The sequence below is a fragment of the Lepidothrix coronata genome, unplaced genomic scaffold (genome assembly GCF_001604755.1).
Source record: "Lepidothrix coronata isolate B3197 unplaced genomic scaffold, Lepidothrix_coronata-1.0 Scaffold1, whole genome shotgun sequence".
Lineage (NCBI taxonomy): Eukaryota > Metazoa > Chordata > Aves > Passeriformes > Pipridae > Lepidothrix > Lepidothrix coronata.
The window spans coordinates 4151968-4171566 of NW_016690181.1; the positions used below are offsets into that span (position 1 = coordinate 4151968).

The window sequence follows — 19599 nt, forward strand, 5'->3', positions numbered from 1 at the left end:
AGTGGCTTGTTGCGCACCTACCGGCAGAAACTCACATGCAACTGTGTGGGCATGTGAACTTGCACTGGAACAGCCTTTGAGACCTGCTGTGATGGTGCATGCCTTGACGTGCAGGCACACATGCACATGCAGAATCCTGTGGGCAGCCCTCACCAGGCTGCTTTGGCTTGCATGAGAAGTGCCACTGAGGCAGGGCAGCTTACCCAGCTGCAAGCTCTGAGAGTAGAAGGAGAAGCTGTCACCTGGTATTTGGCCTTCAAATACCAACTTTGTGATTCTGGTCTTCTGATTGTCTGCTTCCCACCCTTGGCCATTTTCTGTAGGAGAGGAATAATATTCTAGTTCCCATGAAAGGGCCAGGAAGAAGTTCAAAAGGTGGGCTTTAGTGTTTAAAGCTGGTGAGGTGGACAGATTTTTAGGCATCTGCAGGTCTGGGCAGGAAGCCTTAGGTAAGTATATGCTTTAAAGTCTCTATAGCATGTGGACAGGCAAGATTGCACTGCTCCCTCTTTAAGGAAGATGTCAGAATCCCTTAGCGAAGAAAGAGGGAACTCCTGTTGTGAGGAGTGTTTTAAACTGAAAAATAAAATTTTAAAATATAAGAGCTAAAATAACCATAAATCATATAATGGAGTCTCTGTTATCTGTCTGTGTCTGAGAAGAGGGAACGTAATTTTCTGGCCTACATGGAGCTGAAGAAAAATTTTGCCTTCGTCTGTAGAAAACTCCCAAGTTGCTATTTGTTCTTCCAGAAATAGAACAGAAGTGGAGAAAGGAGAAGCCTTTGTCTGAGGAAAACATGAATTTTCTCCCTATCACCTGTACTTTAAAGACATTTCCTACCGTGCTGCTTTTAAGCAGCACCCTGGAGGTGAAGGCTGAAGAAAAAATAAGAGACCGCAAACTTTGTCCTCCCTTGTTTCAGTATCATCTTCGACTGCTACTCCCTGATACTTGCTCTGGGTGGTGCCTTTAGCAGTGTCCCAGAATCAGCAGGCCATCCACACCCTTCTTGCTTGATACAAGGATCAAAATAAGAAATGGACCCACCTGTTGGCTTAGCCCCATTGCCCACTCCCGCGCATTTGTATGTGTGCTCATGTTTTCTAGCCCTGATCTTGGATTCACATTTGTTGCTGAGAACTCAACGTGACATGAGTACTCTGATGGGGTAATGTTTGCTTGCTGGCTTCATACAGACCCTGCTAAGTGTCAGTCTTTGTAGGATCCCTGGTTTGTCTGTGGGTCGTGTGTGATGGTTTCCTTCTCCTTGTGGCAGGGAATGTTTCAGCGTTGGGAATGGATTGGGGTCCTTGCAGCATGATGCTTGTGACAGACTCACATGGTCTGATGATTACATTCTTTCGCTTTTTTGTGTCGGGGCCTTTGTACAGACTTTCAATTTGTTCTGGGCTGCATTATTGGGGCAATAGGAAATCATTGCACCTCCACTGTCTTTGTGCTTTGGTAGGGCTCTTTCTGCCTGGATGAGGGTGAGGCCTCCTGCGTGCTTGGAGATAACCTGTGAGGAGAGTCAGTGGCTCTGGTTTCCCACTGGTGGGTGTGCTATGAGTGCAGCCATTTCACTGGCTGGTGTTTGAGCAGTGGACTCTGTCCGGCTCTGGACTGTTTTCCAGCTGAGTATTTGTGGTGATGTCAGGCAGTGTGAGAAGGGAACATGACTTGGCAGGACAAAGTCTGCAGAAAGTTCAGCTCCACACTTGGCCAAGAGCCTCAGAGGGAATGAGATCTACACGCACATTCTCCTACACAGCCTGTCACACGCCCTCTCACATGCTCCTTCCTGTCACAGGAATCTCTTTCTCTCATTTTCATACCTATAACCCCTCCCTCCTAGCTTTTGCCTGGTGGGTTTATAAAACCCAAAAAAGTCCTTTGTATGCTGCTGTTACTGTGCCCTTGTTAAGGGTTCAGTTGCAATGACCCCCAAAATCAGAAATAGCCCATACAGGCCAGGATCCAGAATAGTAGTCAAAAGCAGGGCAAGTTTTACTTTGCAACGAAGCACTTAATAGTCCTTTATTCTGACCTGCACTCCTCTGCCAGTCTTCACTGTGTTTCTTGGCAGCTCTTCTGATCTTTATTGCTCTACTGCAGTCTTCTGTCTGGTCTAGGTTTGGATATATACATCTGCAACTCCTGCATCTGTCTCCTGTTCTTCTAAAAGCAGTATTAGCAAAACCTGCCAAGATACATCCCTTTTAATGATTGAGTGGAATAGACTAACAGTCAGGCTTACTCTGGAGCAATTTAAAACTCTGTTCCAGTATCCCTCCGATCTGTTCTTTATATGGGTATTTCTGTGGCACTGTAATTTCTTCCTGACCTCTGTGCTACATCTAGGGATGATACTTCTATGAATGGAAATTGGTGCTTTCCCCTACTGCCCTTAAGGGAATATTAATGAGTTTCCTGCCTCTTTTGTAATCCGGTACTGTATTTCTGTTTTGCCTGTGAGGGGTAGTATTTATTTTGATTGATGCTTTTAGGTGGGATGGTGCTTGGATACAAAGTGCTATATAGATACCTTATTAAAAGGCTGTTTCCCAGAAACTATCATGTATCAGTTAGCAGCATACTGATGGAAGTACACTTGGGGTGGGAGAAAAGGAGGAAATCAGAAAAATGAACAAACAGTTGCACTGTAAGCAGCCCTCCCCTTCTGTTCTTTCCTCTTTTGCCTCTGTTCTTCATGTCCTGTAATTTCATAGCTGGTAGAGGATGAAGAAGACTAGTTTGAAAGAGAAGGTGGCCTGGACAGGGGTTATGAATTGAGGGCTTTTAAGTTTTCTTTTTGCCATTGCTGTGATACATCCCACAGCTTTGTGTCCTTTGTCATCTTGTCTTCCTGGTAAAATGCTGCAGCTGCTTCTTTTTGCTTTTTTCTGTTTTAATAGCTCAGTGCTGAGAGTGAACTGAGGAGTCAACAGCAGTTTGGAGTCCTGTGTTGAAGAGATGAGCTGAGACAGTCTGGGGAGCTGAGCAGATTTCCTTTTTGTGATGCCAGCCAATAAAGGTGCTTGGCTAGAATAGGCAAGGGTCATGAAATGTTATTTCCTTACTGCATAGTTCAGTGGAGATTAAATTATTTTTTAAGGAAACAATCAGGTGAACAGTATGTTGTGGGATTATTTATCATTTTCTACATACAGAAAAAAGGCCTCCAGTTCTCTTTTCTAGACATAATCTAGTAGATTCTCTATGGACTAGGTTTAGCCGCTTTCCCTGGCATCTCCACTACCAGGATGTTATTTTGGGTATTCATTCTTACTTCTCTTTTTTTTTTTTCTTTTCTTTTTTTTTTTTTGAAACTCTGATCTCTTGCTTCAGTTTGGAAATCGCATTGGGATGATTTCTCAAATCTGCTGTGAGTCACACTCATGTTCCCTGAAAGGGGGCCGTAACATCTGTGGAATTAAGGGTCATAAAGGAGGAATGTAGGATCCATGGTAGAGTTTTTATTCTGTAATGTGGTGCAACGGTGAAAGTCCGCAATGATTGAAGAGGCTTCTCTAACTCTCCCCCCTTCCTGCCAACTCCTGTGCAAGTCTAGTTTCAAAAAAACAGCTTTTTGGACCTAGTTGGATATTGCCATTACCTCTGGTCTCAATGACACTGTATATTTCCTGTCTCTTTTAAACTCTGTTCTCTGGGAAGATGATAGAAGCTCTTAAACTCTGGGCCTGACTTTTATGTTTTGCAAAGCTATATATATTTGTGTAGAACAAGATATTGGTGGCTGAGTAAATACAGAGAAGGTGTCCAGAAAGAAATTGAGTCTGTGGGCATGTTTTCCATGCTGCCACACAGTGGCATTTATGAAGAAACTAAGGTGGTGGGGTCAGATCACATTTTCAGCCTTCAAGTAGGACATGATGTGCTGTCATTGCATGAAGGCTGTGTAAGAGCTGGCCAGCAGCAGGAATAATCAGCTGTAAAGATCTCAAGTTTAATTTTCCAAATTGAAGGGGGATTTTGTTAGTTAGATTATTTTATAGTAGGAAGTTTTCTTGGTTGCTTGAACACTTGATTTTATTCTTTTTTTGTTTGTTTATTGGTTTGTTGATGTGTGTATCTGGTACTGTGGTTTAGAAGTGTGAAAGAATGACATCATTAGCCAATACAGGGGCCCTAGAAAGAAAAAGAGACACACAAACCAAAATCACCTTTGCATAGATACATTTATATGTGCAAAGGGAAAAAAGGCTTACTGCTAGGATAGTTAAATTTGCTTGGAGAAGTTGAGTGGTATTGGCGAAAGAATGCTGTTGCTATTTTAAAGTGAGTTTCCATAGGGAAAATTTGCTGTTATAGTTGATGCTGACAAACATATTCTGTGGACAAGGCTCCAGGCTGGATCCCCTCCCTTCCCAAGGAGCGGCACTGAGCTGCCCTTTGCTTCTCTGCTAGCAGGGGAGGGGGGTAGCTGCTCTGCTTTGTGTGTTTCATTCTTTTGGGTGTAGCACAGATGGGATTTTTCCTGTTGGAAGCCCCTATCAAAGCCTCAGTTTTGCTTCCTGCCATCTGAAGGTCGGTGCGATAGTGGTGTCGAGCTGTCGATGAGCTGGATTCGCAGCCAGACATGGGGGATTATTGCAGTTCAGCTGTAAAGAGCAAGTTCTGCCCATATTTATCCTGGTGGGTGCTGCAGAAGTTAGTGTCGCTCTGAAGTGGATGTGCTTGGTCTGCTTCCCTTGTTGGGACACTGGCTTCACAGCTCACCTGGCCAGACAGAATTGAGGAAGGATGACTTGTCGTTTTACAAGATGGCTTGGAGGGGAGGGAAGGATGGTGGGATGCTGCTACTGTAACATCTTCCTTGCTGTAAGCTGGTACATTCCCTAGTTTTTGCCATTCTTGAGGTGTTTATAATCTAGGTTAGCCAGAAGCTTGAAAACTGAGGCGACAGGAGAAAGCCTAGAAGGGATAGAATGGGCTGGAGATTTGTTACCCAGATCAGGCTTATGTTGTTTTCCAGGGTTCAAGGGAACTTGTGTCAATGGCCTTTAAAAGGAATTTCATGGCAACAAGGTGGCCACATTGTTCCTGATATCACTTGTTATTCATTTCCAGGAAACGGTCTATCATCTTACCATAATCTCCCTCCCTCCCTCTCCCCGCCTCCCTCCCCTCTCTCTCCTCCCTTTCCTCTCCTTCTCCCTTTCCCCCTATCCACTTGTCTGCCTCTTTCTCCCTCCCTTTGTTAGAGGGACCGATACTTCCTTGCAAACAGGAAGAGAGGCGAGAGCAGCCCTGTGCGCAGTGTGAATGAACTCCAGTAACCTTGTCTCCTTTCTCCTCCTCTCAGTTGCAGAACCAAGGACATCTGGCAGTCAGGAGAGAGCGAGGGAGGAAACAGAAAGGCACAGCCCATTTCAGGATCTTACCCACCCTGAAAGTGGTCACACATATGCTCTCTTTTTCCTCTTGCTCCATGTGTTGACATGGCACTCTTTGATCAGGCAGAAACTGTGAGGTAGGCAAGGGCAAATTCAAAACCTCAGCCTTTGCAAGGCAAGGTATAATGAGAGGCAGGTGAGAGGGGAGGAAGCATCTGCTGCTGGATGAGGCATGTGAACAGGAGAGCTGACTTGCAAAATAGTTGCTGTTGGGGATGAGGAGTTGCTTTGCAGAGCCTGTAGCTCCCCGGGTTGGACTGGCGTCAGCACATTCTGTCATCATCTGATATAAAATTTGGGAAGCCCTATTCCCAAAATGGGGGGAATCCACGAACTATGTAGGAAAGGAATCTTGTACTCTGCAGATCATGGACAAGGAGTGAGTTTGGTTTTTTTATGTGGAGCAAAGCAAAAGTACTTTGGGCTTGTTCTTTCCCTGAGTTATTGTATTCTGTTTGGTGGTACAGTTGTGCTTTATGATCCTAATTCACTTTGCTAACCTGTTTGTTCAGTTGTTTCAGTCCTGTGTTCCTTCTTGCTTGATGTAGGGTGCAACTGGCTTGGAACTTCTGTTGCTGCCATTGTTTGTTTATAATAGCTATTCTGTGGGTGAAGAGTGCTTAAGTCCTATTAAGTTCAGATTCAGAAATGCCCACAGACCTCTTTGCATTTTGGTTGTAATATAAGGTCTAATTTTGGAAGGAAAGTTATGCAGACTTCCTTCTAGTCTGCCAGAACTCACCTTTAGGTTGTTTTTCTGTAATAACCTGACTTTCCCTTCCTCGGTTTTCTTCTATTCCTTTTAAGCATACCATCTTTCAGAATAATACTTTTCATCCTAACACCATTGTTACACCTCTCTGCTTCTCTTCCCAGTGCTCTTTCCAACCAATTGACACTCGTTTGTTTATTTTAATCTGTTCGGTTGTTAGTCACTTCTGCTGTTGTTCTCTGAACCTCTGCCATGGTTTCCATACCTGACTTGGGTAGGAGACTGCATGCTTTGTGTTGAGACCAGACTAAAGCCAGCAAGAGCTGGATGCTGCAGTGAGAACCCAGTTCAAAGGACGAGACAAATGTGTAGGAAAAGGCCATGCCAAAAGTCAGCAAAGTCATGGGTAATAAAGGAGTTGGTCAGCAGCAGGAGTAAAAGCCAGAGTGGGGTGGGGGTGGAGGGCAGGCTCTGAAACTCAGAGCCAGTGGGAGAAGTGGGAATAAGACCCTTAAACTGAGGGCAAGAGACTAGAATGCAGCTGCCCATCCCTGGGAAGCAGGCTGCGCAGCCAGGACTGACTTCTAGGACTCTTCTGCGTAATTGTCAGAGGTGGCAACAACTTCAAAAGGCTCACAGACCAGTGCTACAAGCTTGGGCAGCTGCTCATGGTCAGCTAAAGCTTAGCTGGACAACAAATGAAAGCAATCAGGAGGCCGAAGCTTTTCAGCTTGGGACTGATGGTGGCTTACAGACTTCTTCCAGTTTGTGGTTGTCTTTATGCTTCTGAGAGATCAAAATGGATAATGCGATTTCAAACTGTGTCCCTTCAGTTCTCTGTAGAGAGGGATTTACAGCAGGGGCACAGAGCTAGTCTGTTCCCTGAGGGTTGCAGAACTGTTTTTCCCATTCTTCATAAACATACTGTTCAAAATCATTCTTTATGGTATCCTGTTGCACTGCTTTGCACACCCTGCATTTTCATGTTTTGTCCCTCCTGTTGGCAACCTGAAGGTGATTGTTTTTCCTCATAAATTTCAACAGTTTTCACATGTAATATTACTTAATTTTCAAAGTGACAGATTCTTTTTCTGTCTTGAAAGGTGTATCTCTTTCAACTTTTTCCTAATTGAAACTTGTTATATGTATACTTTTGCCCTGTTCAGAGCCCCTCTATCTGTTCCAGTGTTTCTAGAGAAATGTGATGATGCAGAGGGAACAAAGAAGAATGAGCCAACCTGAACTGGGAATAATCTTTGTTTCTCTGAGACAGCTACAAGGTAGTACCAAGACCCTAGGGAAGATTTGTGAAAATCCTCTGGCTGCTACACCAGACACAGTATAGGAAGAGCATTGGGTCACAAAATATGTTTACTCCCTATGAAAGGATTGGAACAGCGGCGTCTTCCAAAGGGCTTAGCTTTGTGCTGGTGCTGTAGTGTCCTGTAAAATCTCAGTGCAACAGGTGGGTGTTTTTTCTTGGCCATTTAGATCTGCAGCCAGCATTTGATACCCAAGGTAGTGCCATCACTGTGTGAGTTGTTGATTCCAGCAGAGGCCATTATGCGCTGCCCATTATGCGCTGCCGTGGGCCCAGCTTTCAGACGTTGATTCACACTGGGGGCTGGCACTCGTATTGCATGTTAGAATACATTTAGAATCCAAAATACCAATTTATATCCCTGATTTGGTTACCTCTGAAAGATAGTCCTTCCTGTCAGATGCATTTGTTTGCCAACAGCCCATGCACAAAGGCACAGTCTTGTTGACACACAGCAAGCACAGTCATATTAACATATGTATACAAATGTAAGGTCTCTTCTGCTGATGCTGACATGCTGCAGAGCAAAAGATGTATGCTTGTGATTCATTACAGAACTGAAACGTAGCCATATATTTTTCCCTTGACAGAACACTGTTGGATATTGTAATTTATAGGGCAAGGACTGTGATGAGTAAATCCTGTTTTGAAAGATCCCAGAGACTTGAACAAACTTCCTAAAAATCTTCTATTTCATCTGAACATCCAGTATTTGGAGGTAAAGGGCTCGTTGTACTATTCCTCTGATTATTCCTGTGTTCCATAGCACGGTTTCTTCAGAGATATGCTTGCATCTGGTCTGATTCCTGATTGTTAAACTTCTCACAGAAGGCACCAAACAAGGAATACAGGGAGAGGACAGCACTGTTTAGTGGAAGTGTCACAGTAACTACATCTGGCTTATTTGGTTTCTTTATGTGCTGTGCTGGTCAATGCTATCTCCTTTACTTATCCTCAATGAATGTTGGACAATAGTTTGGTATATTCTGTAGCTTTGTGTCTGTTGATGACAGATCAGATCAAAGACTTCCAGAAGAATGCATAAGTGCTTCATCTGGCTTGGAAGAGGACTCCAGCTGAGAGAATGGGATGAGACTTGCTGGAGGGAGTGATGAGTGTTTCTGGCATTTAGCATGAGGTACAAGAGCCAGGGCTGCCATCTTTAGTCTCTGAAAAAAGCAGTACTTTCTGATGCAAGAGTGCTGATCTGGAGACCATCAGTATCTGTGTTGTTCAGTTGTCTCAAAAGAAGGGAAGAAGGGAAGAAATGGAGTAGAGCAAGGCTGGTGGCGACACATTTCAGAAGTGTTTAGTGTCATATTTGATACATGGGTGGCAAGGGCTGGCAGAAAATTGTTTCCCTCTATGTGTTTCCTCACTGGCATATGTCTGGTCATCAGGTTCCTCTGTTCAAGACTCTGAAGTGATTAGAAGTGATTGCTTCATTTCTTGTCACTTGGCCAGTCCTGAGTTCTAAAACCGAAGGAGTTGAGACAGACAGTGGGAGGCAGCATAGCAGATTATGTCAAGAAGACAGTGTTCCCTCTTGTAGTTATGGCTTGCATCACCTTTCTGCATTTTTAGTTGAAGTGGTGGTGCAGATCGGAAGATGCGAATCTCTAATAACACGATTCTTAGTACAAAACTTGACAAGATTTCTCGTCATTTTAAAACAATCCTCATGCATTTCTGTCAAAATTAAGTCCCGGGTCTAGTTATACAACCTCTCACTTGTGTACATGTGTGGAAAATGGTAGTTTAGGTTTCTTTACCTAGCACTAGAGTGCTGCTGTTTGTAGTTAGGTCAGTTTTCCACAGCCTGCAACTGTTACTGCACCTACAAAACCAAAAGACGCTGTGTCTTAGGAGCAGAGAAGACAAGCAACCTTTCCTATCTGGCCCATTCTGTTTTGGGAAGGCTGGAGGCTGGTGCATGAAGCAGGAACACGTGGGTTTGTTTTACAGCACGGAGATAGTGGCTGGTAGGCCTTACCCCTTGCTGTGTCCTGGATATGCACAGGAATTTATACTCCCTTCCCTCTTGGTAGCTGCAGACTTCTCAGGATGTCTGCAGTCTCTTAGATGCACCCTTTGGGCTCCAGATGTCTTGCTGACAGCAAGTTTCACTCTTGCAATGTCAGTCAGGGTTGTGTGGATCACACAGTTTTGAAATTCCATCAAACTGTACTCTCCCGGTTTTTTTTTCTGGAATACATTGCCATTGTGGCTGGGATGCATTAAGACTGGGTGACTGAACTGAAGGCGGTGGGGCCTGAGCACTGTCATTCAGTTCCTCAGCTGGGGCATCAAACTCTTCCTTTGAAAAATTGCTGTGGTACTGCTGCTGGTGATTCATTCTGCACAATAATTAATCTTTGAGTGAGTCTGTTGCATGGTTTACAGGAATGTGGAGATGAACATAGGCAGTGTGCTTACCTTTCTTATTTCATGCCCAAACATATCTGGAGACATCTGATATTGGCATCAGTGAGGAGCTTACATAGGACTGGGAATACAACTCGGGTGTGGGTTTTTTTCAGTGAAGTTCCTGTCTTCATCTGATGTTCTGTGCCTCTCCAAGATTCTCACCTGCTGCAGGATTTTCTGGGGAGACTTTTTAAAAAAAAAGTTGGTTGTGATAGCCACATTGTTCCTTTGAGGACCACGAGTCTCTTTGAATTGGTTGCAAATCAATCAACACTGTAGCCTCCCACGGCAGAATTTCTTCCTTTATATGGCTTTGAGTTTCATATTTGCTGTCAATGCTTTTGTCCTAGATAGTCTCTTTCTTTCCCCAGCAATTCAGTGGCTGCGTGCACCAAAGGGGAGGAGGGAGCTCTGGATTGCTTATACAGTCTGAGGCTGTATTTACAAAGGTCACGTGAATTAATGTGCCCTGTGGGTTTTAACACCTGCATCCACAGTGTAATGGGAGATGGCAGGAGCTCAGCAGGCTTGACAGTATGACTTGCTTTTATACTTAATGACTGGTTTAGAGTACTGGGAGGGGGGTGGTTTGTGGAAGCATTGCTTTCATCCTTGTCTTTGGCGTTCTAAGAAAAATTGCATGGTCTGGTCCAGATATCCAGGAGGGAAGAAGGGATGTTAGATGGTGGGTCCTCTGCCTCTTGATGGTCAGCACTGCAGTGTGTTAGGCATGCCCCTAATTACCTGATACTTTTGTATTTGAGCTGCTGCAGAGCTTTCTGTCACCTCTCGTCTTTCAGAGAGTGACAGGCTTCCAGTCGTGAGCTCAATCACTCAAGTTAAACTGGTACAGGCCTTTCACGTAGTTGCTTTTTAAACCAGTTAATCTCTTTAGCTTGCATTGGTAAATCACTGAGTTAAGATCAACTGATCAAATGCATGTTCAATCAGATTAAGGGTGTTTACATTAGCAGTTTGCATCAGTTTCACTGAGTCTGTGTAGTCAAATCAGTAGGACCTTTTTCTGTGCAGGTGGGGATTTTTGGAAGAAGTGATTGGATTTGCTCTGCAGTTTCAGGTTCTGTAGTGGAGTTTGGGCTGTATAATGAAAATGCTTTTCAGTATGGTTTCTAAGTTCCAGAAAAGCTATCCTCAGTAGGTTGGTGGTGAATCTATTCCTGAGGGTGGCATCATGGTCATTTGCTATAGGTATGATGCTGGCTTTCAATTATTACCTGTAAGTGAAGGGAGGATTTATCGTCTTTGATACATCATCGATCTTTCTCACAGTCTTTGGCTACTGATAGTAATAGGGAACTTCAGTGTTTATAGTCTCTGCTAAATAATTATCTTGTACAGTTTTCTATATGCTCTGCAATACATACTACAAAATCCGGGGCAGCTAGCAGCAACGAGCTATTTGTTTGTTACTAGAAGCTTTAACAAAGGCCACTGCTTATAAAGTCTGAAATTTCCCTCTTAGACACTTGGAGAGGTCAGGGCTGAAGTGCCCTGGTGGTGTTAGCAATAGTGAAGACTTCTGCTTTGATAAACCTTTCAGCAATCAAAGGATAGTTTTGCACCTGGGTGTGCTAATCTTGTACCTTTTACCACAGTTTGCTCAAATACTGTGTTTCAAGAGTATAAACATTGATAAAACAAAGCTAATTAAGGAAATGAAATCTTGAAGCTTGCTTGTGGTGCAGCCCTTAATAGATTTTGGAAATTAATATCTCAATAGTTGAACTCTTGCCTCTTTTGCATCTGTTTTTTTTTCCACAGGTACTTCCTTTCTGACTTTGAGTAGCAGAGAAAAACTAAAGACCTTGAAGAAAGACACCTACAGCCCCTTGCTTGGCAGAAACAATGCTGCAGCGATGAGATTACAGTGAGCCCTTCCTGTGTGGCCTCCATGGGTCCCACTCAACTCAGCACACAGGATCATGGGAAGAGGGTGGCAAGTGTATTTGAGATGGAGGAGGAAGGGCTTTCGCTCTTCCCTGGCTCAGAGAACCCCCCTGAGCATGCAGGTATGGAAAAATTCTTACTAAATCCACGCAAGCTAAAGGCTGTCCATTCTTTCAGCTGCAAGCAGAATTGATAGTTGGCAAAATTTTAGGGCAAATTCTGAAGTGCTTGAGGCACTCAGAGATAATGTCTAAGAATAGAATCAGTTACTGATAATTGAAGACAACTGGGTTTATGTAGGTGATAAATATTTTGCTTATTTGACCTTTTAGAGGCTGGGTTCATGGCACTAAAATGAATTTATTTTTGTTAGCCTTATCAAAAGCTGCTGAGCAATAAAGTTTTACTACAGGTGACAATCCAACAAGGATAGGTGGTGCAAAGAAATAATATATTTTTGCAGATTCATATAACGAGAAGACAGTAGAAGTTTCCTCTACATATTTCTTAGGTTAACTGAGGTTAAAGAGCATCAGGAAATAGAATGGAGATTTTGTAGTTAAAATTGCTGCTCATGACCACAATCCTACACTTTAAAACTGTACGATGACATAGTGTAGCATCTCTGGACAGGTAACAGGTAAAAAAGGAAAACACATGTGCATAGTGTCAACAGCTTAATGAAAATATGACAGATAAATGTATTTGCTCAACTGTGAGGAAAGGGGCAATCCCCGATATAAAAAGAAGAGGTAATCTGAACATTGAACAAGGACTCATCAGTAGAGTAGAAACAAAGAGAGTAATTAAAAGGTAATATATTAGCCAATAAAAGTCCTTAAACCATATTTGAGGACAGGAAAAGAAAGCAACTGATAGATTGTTTCCTTACAAAAATGCAAGGAAAAAAGTCACAAAATGTGAAAAAAAAAATATATAATAGGGTATCTTCCAAAGGAGGACCCTAATGAGAGCTAAAGATGGCATTCATGCTTGATATTTCTTATGCTATTTTTGTGTTATCTTTAAGTACAGAAAATGACAATAATCAGCTATATAACTAAAATGCTTAGTGTTCAGAGATGGAAAATAATTTACATAGATCAAAGAATAAGCCTATCTGTCTCAATAAAGCAGTCGTAGAAAAGGTAATAAGGTGTTTATGTAACGTCTTAAAGGCAGCTAAGAAATCCACAAGATGGACAGATTCATCTGTGGAAGTCATTGGATTACTCTGCTGTTCCTCAGAAGCATATGAACATCACTTAAGGCTTTGGAAAAGTTGTTATACCAGTTAGTCTGCCATTGCATATATTTATACTAAATAATCTGAAATAACTGTATACATTGCATAATTTCCTCTTGGTAACATATTGTGTGAGGAGAAATAATTGGTAATATATTGTGTGAGTCAAACAAGAAAGGAGAATATCAGAAATTTAACCTTTCTGATGACATTTTTTTGCTGAGAGTGAGAAGTGCAGGCTGAAATGAGTGACCTCCAGGCCTCTGTAAAATCAGTGGGATTGAAAATCAACACCAAGATACTTATGACTGAAAACTAATATGTAGTGAGGAACACTAATAATGATTTCTGAGACTAACCTAAAATGGTTTACCCCTTTCAGGAACTTGAGCAGAACAGTAAGTGTAAACAACAGTAAGGATTAGAAGTATTAGAACAGTAAGTACAAAAATTAGACATGCAATTGTAAACCTGATGTTGATCAGGAAATGCAGTAGCTGTGTCCTGCAAACCTATCTATATGCATTAATTCCAGTGTAAAGGCTTTCCAGGCATATCTAAGCATAATCTGGAGACCTATCAAGACGTTGCTTGTAATCTTTATGAGCAGCTGCCATAGAAGAATCTGTAATATCTGACATATGGAAAAATACCTGCACTGTGAGCTGTGTAGAGTATCGGATGTTGGCCTGTCTAGAGTTAAATGAAATGAAAAGAGAGATAGCTAGTAGGCTGGAATGCTTAATTTAAGGTGCATTGGAGAAAACCAAAGATGTTTTCAGAATACAGAGCCGCTGCTAATATTAAGATCTCTCAGAATGATGTAGGAAGAACTGGGAGGTGCTGCCTAAGAGCATCTGAAATGTGAAGCAGTAGTGCAGGGCCTGTGTTTCAGATAGAATAACAAAGTTTAGTAAATGAACTGTCACTATGAGAGCGTTTCAGTTTTAGGAGTGGGGAGCACTCTCCTTGAAGAAGAAATGATGGCTTTGGGGCTCCAAAGACTCGCAGAGCTTGTGCGGGTGTGCTGCTTGCCTGTATATACACTCCACGAGGTGCTGTGTTTTGTCTTGACAGTTTCCCTAAGTGTTCCAGTTACAGGGATTGCCTGCTCAGTCTGCTTTTTGTAGGGTCGCAGTTTCAGGACTGGGTTTTTTTGTCACTATTAGATTGATGAACCATTTTTCCTTATTCTTGTGCATAAGTATGGCAGAGAATAGAACTAGGAGAACTGGAGGTGAGTTCTGAAGAAACTTACTTTCTGCACAGTCTTGGATTTCAGGTCAACTTTTTTGTGGGTCTTTCTCACATTGGGAACTTAACTGTAACTGGAAAGTGCATAAGAGCATCTGGCCTGAACATGTTTTGGCTCTTCCACTCTGTTTTGGAGAGGAGCAAGTGTGAAGCTGTATTTGTTTATATATTTGAGGTGAAACCTTGGGGATTATGTCAGTAGTTAGTTTGTTGCAGAAGATATGCCTGTCTAGAAGGGGAGTGTGTGAAACAGGATCTTTTCATCCATGTGTTTGGGAGATGGTGGGTTTGAGTGAGGATACTGGTTATTTTAAGGAATGTGGTGGTCAGCTGCAAACATGCTTCCTTCATGTGTGGGTTTTTTTGTTTTGTTTTGTTTTGTTGTTTTTTTTTCCCCTGGGTACTGTTCATTTCAGTAGAAAATCCCCCCTTGAAGCGGAAGAAGGGCCCAGCCCCTAAGATGCTGGGAAACGAAGTGTGCAGTGTGTGTGGGGACAAGGCCTCTGGCTTCCACTACAACGTGCTGAGCTGTGAAGGCTGCAAGGGCTTCTTCCGCCGCAGCGTCATCAAGGGAGCACAGTACCTCTGCAAGAACGGTGGCAAGTGCGAGATGGACATGTACATGCGTCGCAAGTGCCAGGAGTGCCGGCTGCGCAAGTGCCAGGAAGCAGGCATGAGGGAGCAGTGTGAGTGCAGGAAATGGTGCATGGGGGCATGGTGGTGTTGGGACAGGAGGCGTGTGGGAGCAGGCTGCGGGGGTGATGGGTGTAAAGCAGGAGGCAGTGCGAATGCTTGGGAAGGAGGGGACACAGCCATGCAGGCTGTGTGTTGAAATGTGTGTGGGAAGTCACTGAGAGCTTAGCAGGGATCACATGGGGAGGTGAGGCTGTTAGTGGAACACCACTGGTGTGCTGAGAGCCGCAGCCTTGCTTTATTCCTTATAAGAACTCGTGGACTGTGAGAGCAGAGGAAGGACTCGCACATTCTTCAGGATGCTGTGAAGTGTATCAGTAAACTCAGGCTTCTGTCCTGTGATCGGGACTGCAGGATCGGTCACCATGCTCCTTGAACAACAGGCACTTTCCTTTGCCTCCTACTGTGAGCTTGTGACAGAGGTCAAGGGCAGCACCACAGTACTGCAGCTGTGTTTGTGCAAGAGCTGATCTCATTGCTCCCTTTAGTGAAATCTGCTATTTTTCTCACACAAGTAATAAGGCTGTTGTTCCTGAATATTCACCAGTGTTTCTGTTCACATGTCAGGAACAGCTCTCCTTGGCAAAGGCATCCAAGTTTCATCCCTTTGGTGGCCAAGACTGACTGAATGGATGCTTGATTAATGTTAGATCTGTGTGAAGTCTCCTTTTCTGACATCCAGCACCCAGAACAGTGAGGAACAGGGAGTATTTCAGAAACATCTTGTAAAATAATGCTACACCAAGGAGACATGCTGTTTGGTTTTTCCAGCATAAAACAAAACAGATCAGTATCTGTCTCACTGGTTTGTATCAGCATTACATATGCTGTGTTTACCTCATTTGCCCCTGTTCCTGAGAGCTACAAAACAGATATATTTGAAAAGTGATGTGGTAAGACTGCCTGTTCACTTTGCTTCTCTTTTGTTGCAGGTAGATAGAGGGAGCCTCAGTATGTTTCTATATTTACTCATTGTCTTGTGTTGAAGACAGCTCAGGAAAATTAGGTCAAAAGTGTTATTATTAAGAGCTTGGCAATTCCTGTCAATGCTGTAATCCCTACTGCAAATTTGCCGTGTTAATTTTGACAGAAACGGAGGGCTTTTTCCTCCAGCTGTTTCACTTGGAAGGTCATTCCAGAACTTCCCCCTTGTAATTGCTGGAAACATTCTTCTAATTCCCAGACTGAAGTTATTCATGGCCAGTTTATTGTTCTTAAGCCAGTGTGAACTGTGAGGTTAAATAGTTCCTTCCTGGCAAACCAAGTAAGTTAGATTGCTTTGAATTTAGCATGGTGCAGAAGGCAGTTTTCAAGATTCAGTAATAGCCAAGTGACAAGTTACCAGTTATAAATCCTTTGTGCATCTGAGTCCCAAGTTGAGGGACTGTAATCACTTGAATTAATTACTTGTCTTCTTAAACTAACACTGTGAGTAGCATTCTCTAATCTTACAGGTCCTCCTTATTTTGGTAATTGTATTGAATGTCTTTGCTGTTAGAATTGTAAATTTTGTGTGTGCATGTACCTGTGCATGCATCCTCCCTGTTAGAATTCGGGGATAAAGGGCCCTCTCAGCTTGAATGTGTTATGTTCTTTATCTGTCCTTCCAATTCCAGAGTACTCTCTCACAGTAATTCTCCAGTTCTTGTCTTCATGTTTAACATGATTCATTTAAGAAGCGTAAGTGTATAATTGTTCAGTTTTGGGCCCTGCTTTTCTGTATAGCAGCTATGTGTCTTTGTTACCTGTGCATAAAAAAACGGCCGAAGAATCTTTCAGCATTTTTAAAATCTTGTTTGTAAGTCAAGCTTTGTTTATTTATCTTTGTTCCTGAAGATGCGGAGGTTTTTTCCCAGTCAGTCCCTTTTCTGCTCCTTGTTGTTCATCATTAACTTATAGGATGATTCTCTGGAAGATAACCCTTGCATCCAGGTATATCTGCTAGTTTCCTTTTATTTTTTTGGATTTTTTTCAGATAGTTTTTGCAGCTTTGGCTTAAAGAAACAACAGACCTTCTCTACATTCACATCAGTGAATTCTTCAGTTCACAGAATCACCCTCAGTCCTTCTTAGGGCTGCTTTCAGTCCAGTCTCTGCCCTGCCTCCATTTGTGCTTGGGCTTGCCCTGACCCATGTGCAGGATCTTGCACTTGTCCTTGTTGAACTTCATGAGGTTCGACAGGCCCACCTTGCAAGCCTGTCAAGGTCCCTCTGGATGGCATCCCTTCCCTCCAGCTTGTAAACCACAACCACACAGCTTGGTGTCGTTGGCAAACTTGCTGAGGGTGTGCTCAGTCCCACTGTCCGTGTCACTGACACAGACATTCCCAGTACGGCATGACACAGTGCCGGTCCCAGTACCAACCCTGAGGAATGCCACTCATCTTGGAATGCTACTGCTTTCCACTTGGACATTGAGCCACTAACCACAACTCTTTGAATGCAGCCATCCAGCCAATCTCTTAACCACCATCCGATCTCTTATCCACCAATCTCTGATCCATCTGTTAAATCCATGCCATTCCAGTTTAGAGATGCATTGCTCCTGAGCTTGGAGGAGGTGCTCCTTAAATATTAAAAACAGCTTTCTTGGGCTTTCTCTTTCCTTCAGCATTTTATCCTGTAGTACTTTACTGAGCAGATCCTTGAAGAGTCCAGAGTCTGCTCTCCTGAAATCCAGGCCAGTGAGCTTGCTGTGCTCCCTCCTCGTTACTCCAAGGGTCTTGAAATTCATCATTTCATGATCACTGCAGTCCAGGCTGCCCTTGAGCTTCATATTCTCCAGCAGGCCCTCCTTGGTGAGAGCAAGGTCCATCACAGCACCTCTGCTCATTGGCTCCTCTATCACTTGGAGAAGGCAGTTATCATTAACACATTAGAGGAACCTCCTGGATTGCTTATTTGCTGCTGCGTTATCTCTCCAACAGATATTGGGGTGGTTGAAATCTCCCAACAAGACCAGGGCTTGTGAATGTGAGGCCATTCCTGTCTGTCTATAGAGGGCCTGCTCCACTCAGTTTTCTGGTCAGGTGACCTTGTAACAGACCCCCTCTATAATGTCACTTCCCTGGACAACTTTAGTTCAAATCCCTCTTCACAGGCTGGCAAGCCTATGAGTGAAGATGTGCTTCCCCTTCTCTGACAGATGGACCCCATTAGCCCCCCATAAATCAGATGCCTCCGATTTGTTCAGTTCCTTACCATATTACATCCAAATGACATCTCCTTTGATTTAACAACTGAAGAAGACTTCTAGCCCTATTCCTGAAGGACCTGTGGTTGGTCCTCAGTACGTTTTATGCAAAGCTTTTCTTTCACTCTTCATCTTGCACCATGTTACTGCTCTACAGTTTGCTGCAGATGGCCTGTGTAGCAAATTATCCTTTCACTCTCAAAATCCATCCAGGAATGGCTCTGACCTCTGAAGAGGAAGATGAAATGCACAAACTGTTAAATTAACAATGTTGGAATAAGGCATAACAGCAGAATAGTAGGAAATACAGTGGACGCACCATGGCATGTTAAAGGAGCACTTGTTGGTATCTGTTATAACATGACATTTTAGGGAATTGCTCAATGGGGAAAGTCACTGTTGTTTTTCTGAGATCTGCAGGGCATCGTGAAAGGAGCTTCTGCCCTTTGTGAACACTTTGCATGACGGTATGATTAGAAGAAAGGTAATGGAACAACTTAAAGCGGGAATAGAGGGAGAAACAAATGACATTATCACTGTCTGCTGTGTTGTGTACACTCTGCTATGCCAGATACAGGCAGCTGTGATCTCCACTTTCCATCCACAGCACATTACCCTGTGTTTAGTGTAGTTTCCAGTATGCTTCTACGATTGATCACAGGCTATTCCTGCTTTAGATGTTCTGTCTGAAGAACAGATCCGACTGAAGAAACTGAAGAAGCAGGAAGACGATCAGGCTCGGACAGTTGTGGTGCGTCCAAACCCTCCGAATCCGCCAAGCCCTTCCCACAAACTAACGCCGGAACAGCTGAACATGATAAAAAAGCTTGTGGCCGCTCAGCAGCAGTGCAACCAGCGCTCATTCACAGACAGACTCAAAGTGACGGTAAAAAATCTACAAGCTTACAAAAAACTAAGAAAAATTGAAGTTTGGGGAGTTGGGTTTGGGGTGAAATATTTGGGAGAACAGACGTACTTCAGGCGTTTCCTCTGTGGACTAAAGCTCTGTAAAGAATAGCAAAAGATGATGTTCTGATGTTGGTTCATTTTCTTTCATTGTTCATTTCATCTTTTCATCTTTCTGTCCCGGCTTAATCTCTCACATACATCTCTCTCTCTCGCTCTCTCTGTGTCTCTGTATAATCTATATATATATATATGCTGTCTCTTCTCATTCCCACAGCCGTGGCCCCAGATTCCTGACCCTAATAACCGTGAAGCGAGGCAGCAGCGTTTTGCTCACTTTACAGAACTTGCAATTATCTCTGTGCAAGAGATTGTGGACTTTGCCAAGCAACTACCTGGCTTCCTGGAGCTCACCAGGGAAGATCAGATTGCTTTATTGAAGACATCTACAATAGAGGTGAGAGTTTGGCTCCACCACAATACATAGTAGCAGAGATGAAAGAATTTGGAGTTACCCAC

At 43.3% G+C, this 19599-nt stretch overlaps 1 protein-coding gene across 5 annotated transcripts in view; it reads left to right on the top strand.

Moving 5' to 3' along the window:
* Window positions 1-19599, top strand: part of NR1H3 (nuclear receptor subfamily 1 group H member 3) — a 31268-nt gene that overhangs the window by 6379 nt on the left and 5290 nt on the right. For 3 of the 5 annotated variants that reach the window (XM_017806910.1, XM_017806916.1, XM_017806923.1), the window contains exons 2-5: window positions 11663-11910; window positions 14705-14974; window positions 18852-19060; window positions 19358-19537. In XM_017806910.1, coding sequence (XP_017662399.1) covers window positions 11793-11910; window positions 14705-14974; window positions 18852-19060; window positions 19358-19537 — 777 coding nt within the window. In that variant the 5' untranslated portion in view covers window positions 11663-11792. Of the gene's footprint in view, window positions 1-11463; window positions 11911-14704; window positions 14975-18851; window positions 19061-19357; window positions 19538-19599 lie in introns of those variants that run through there. The other 2 variants (XM_017806902.1, XM_017806929.1) reach the window with 2 other exon arrangements.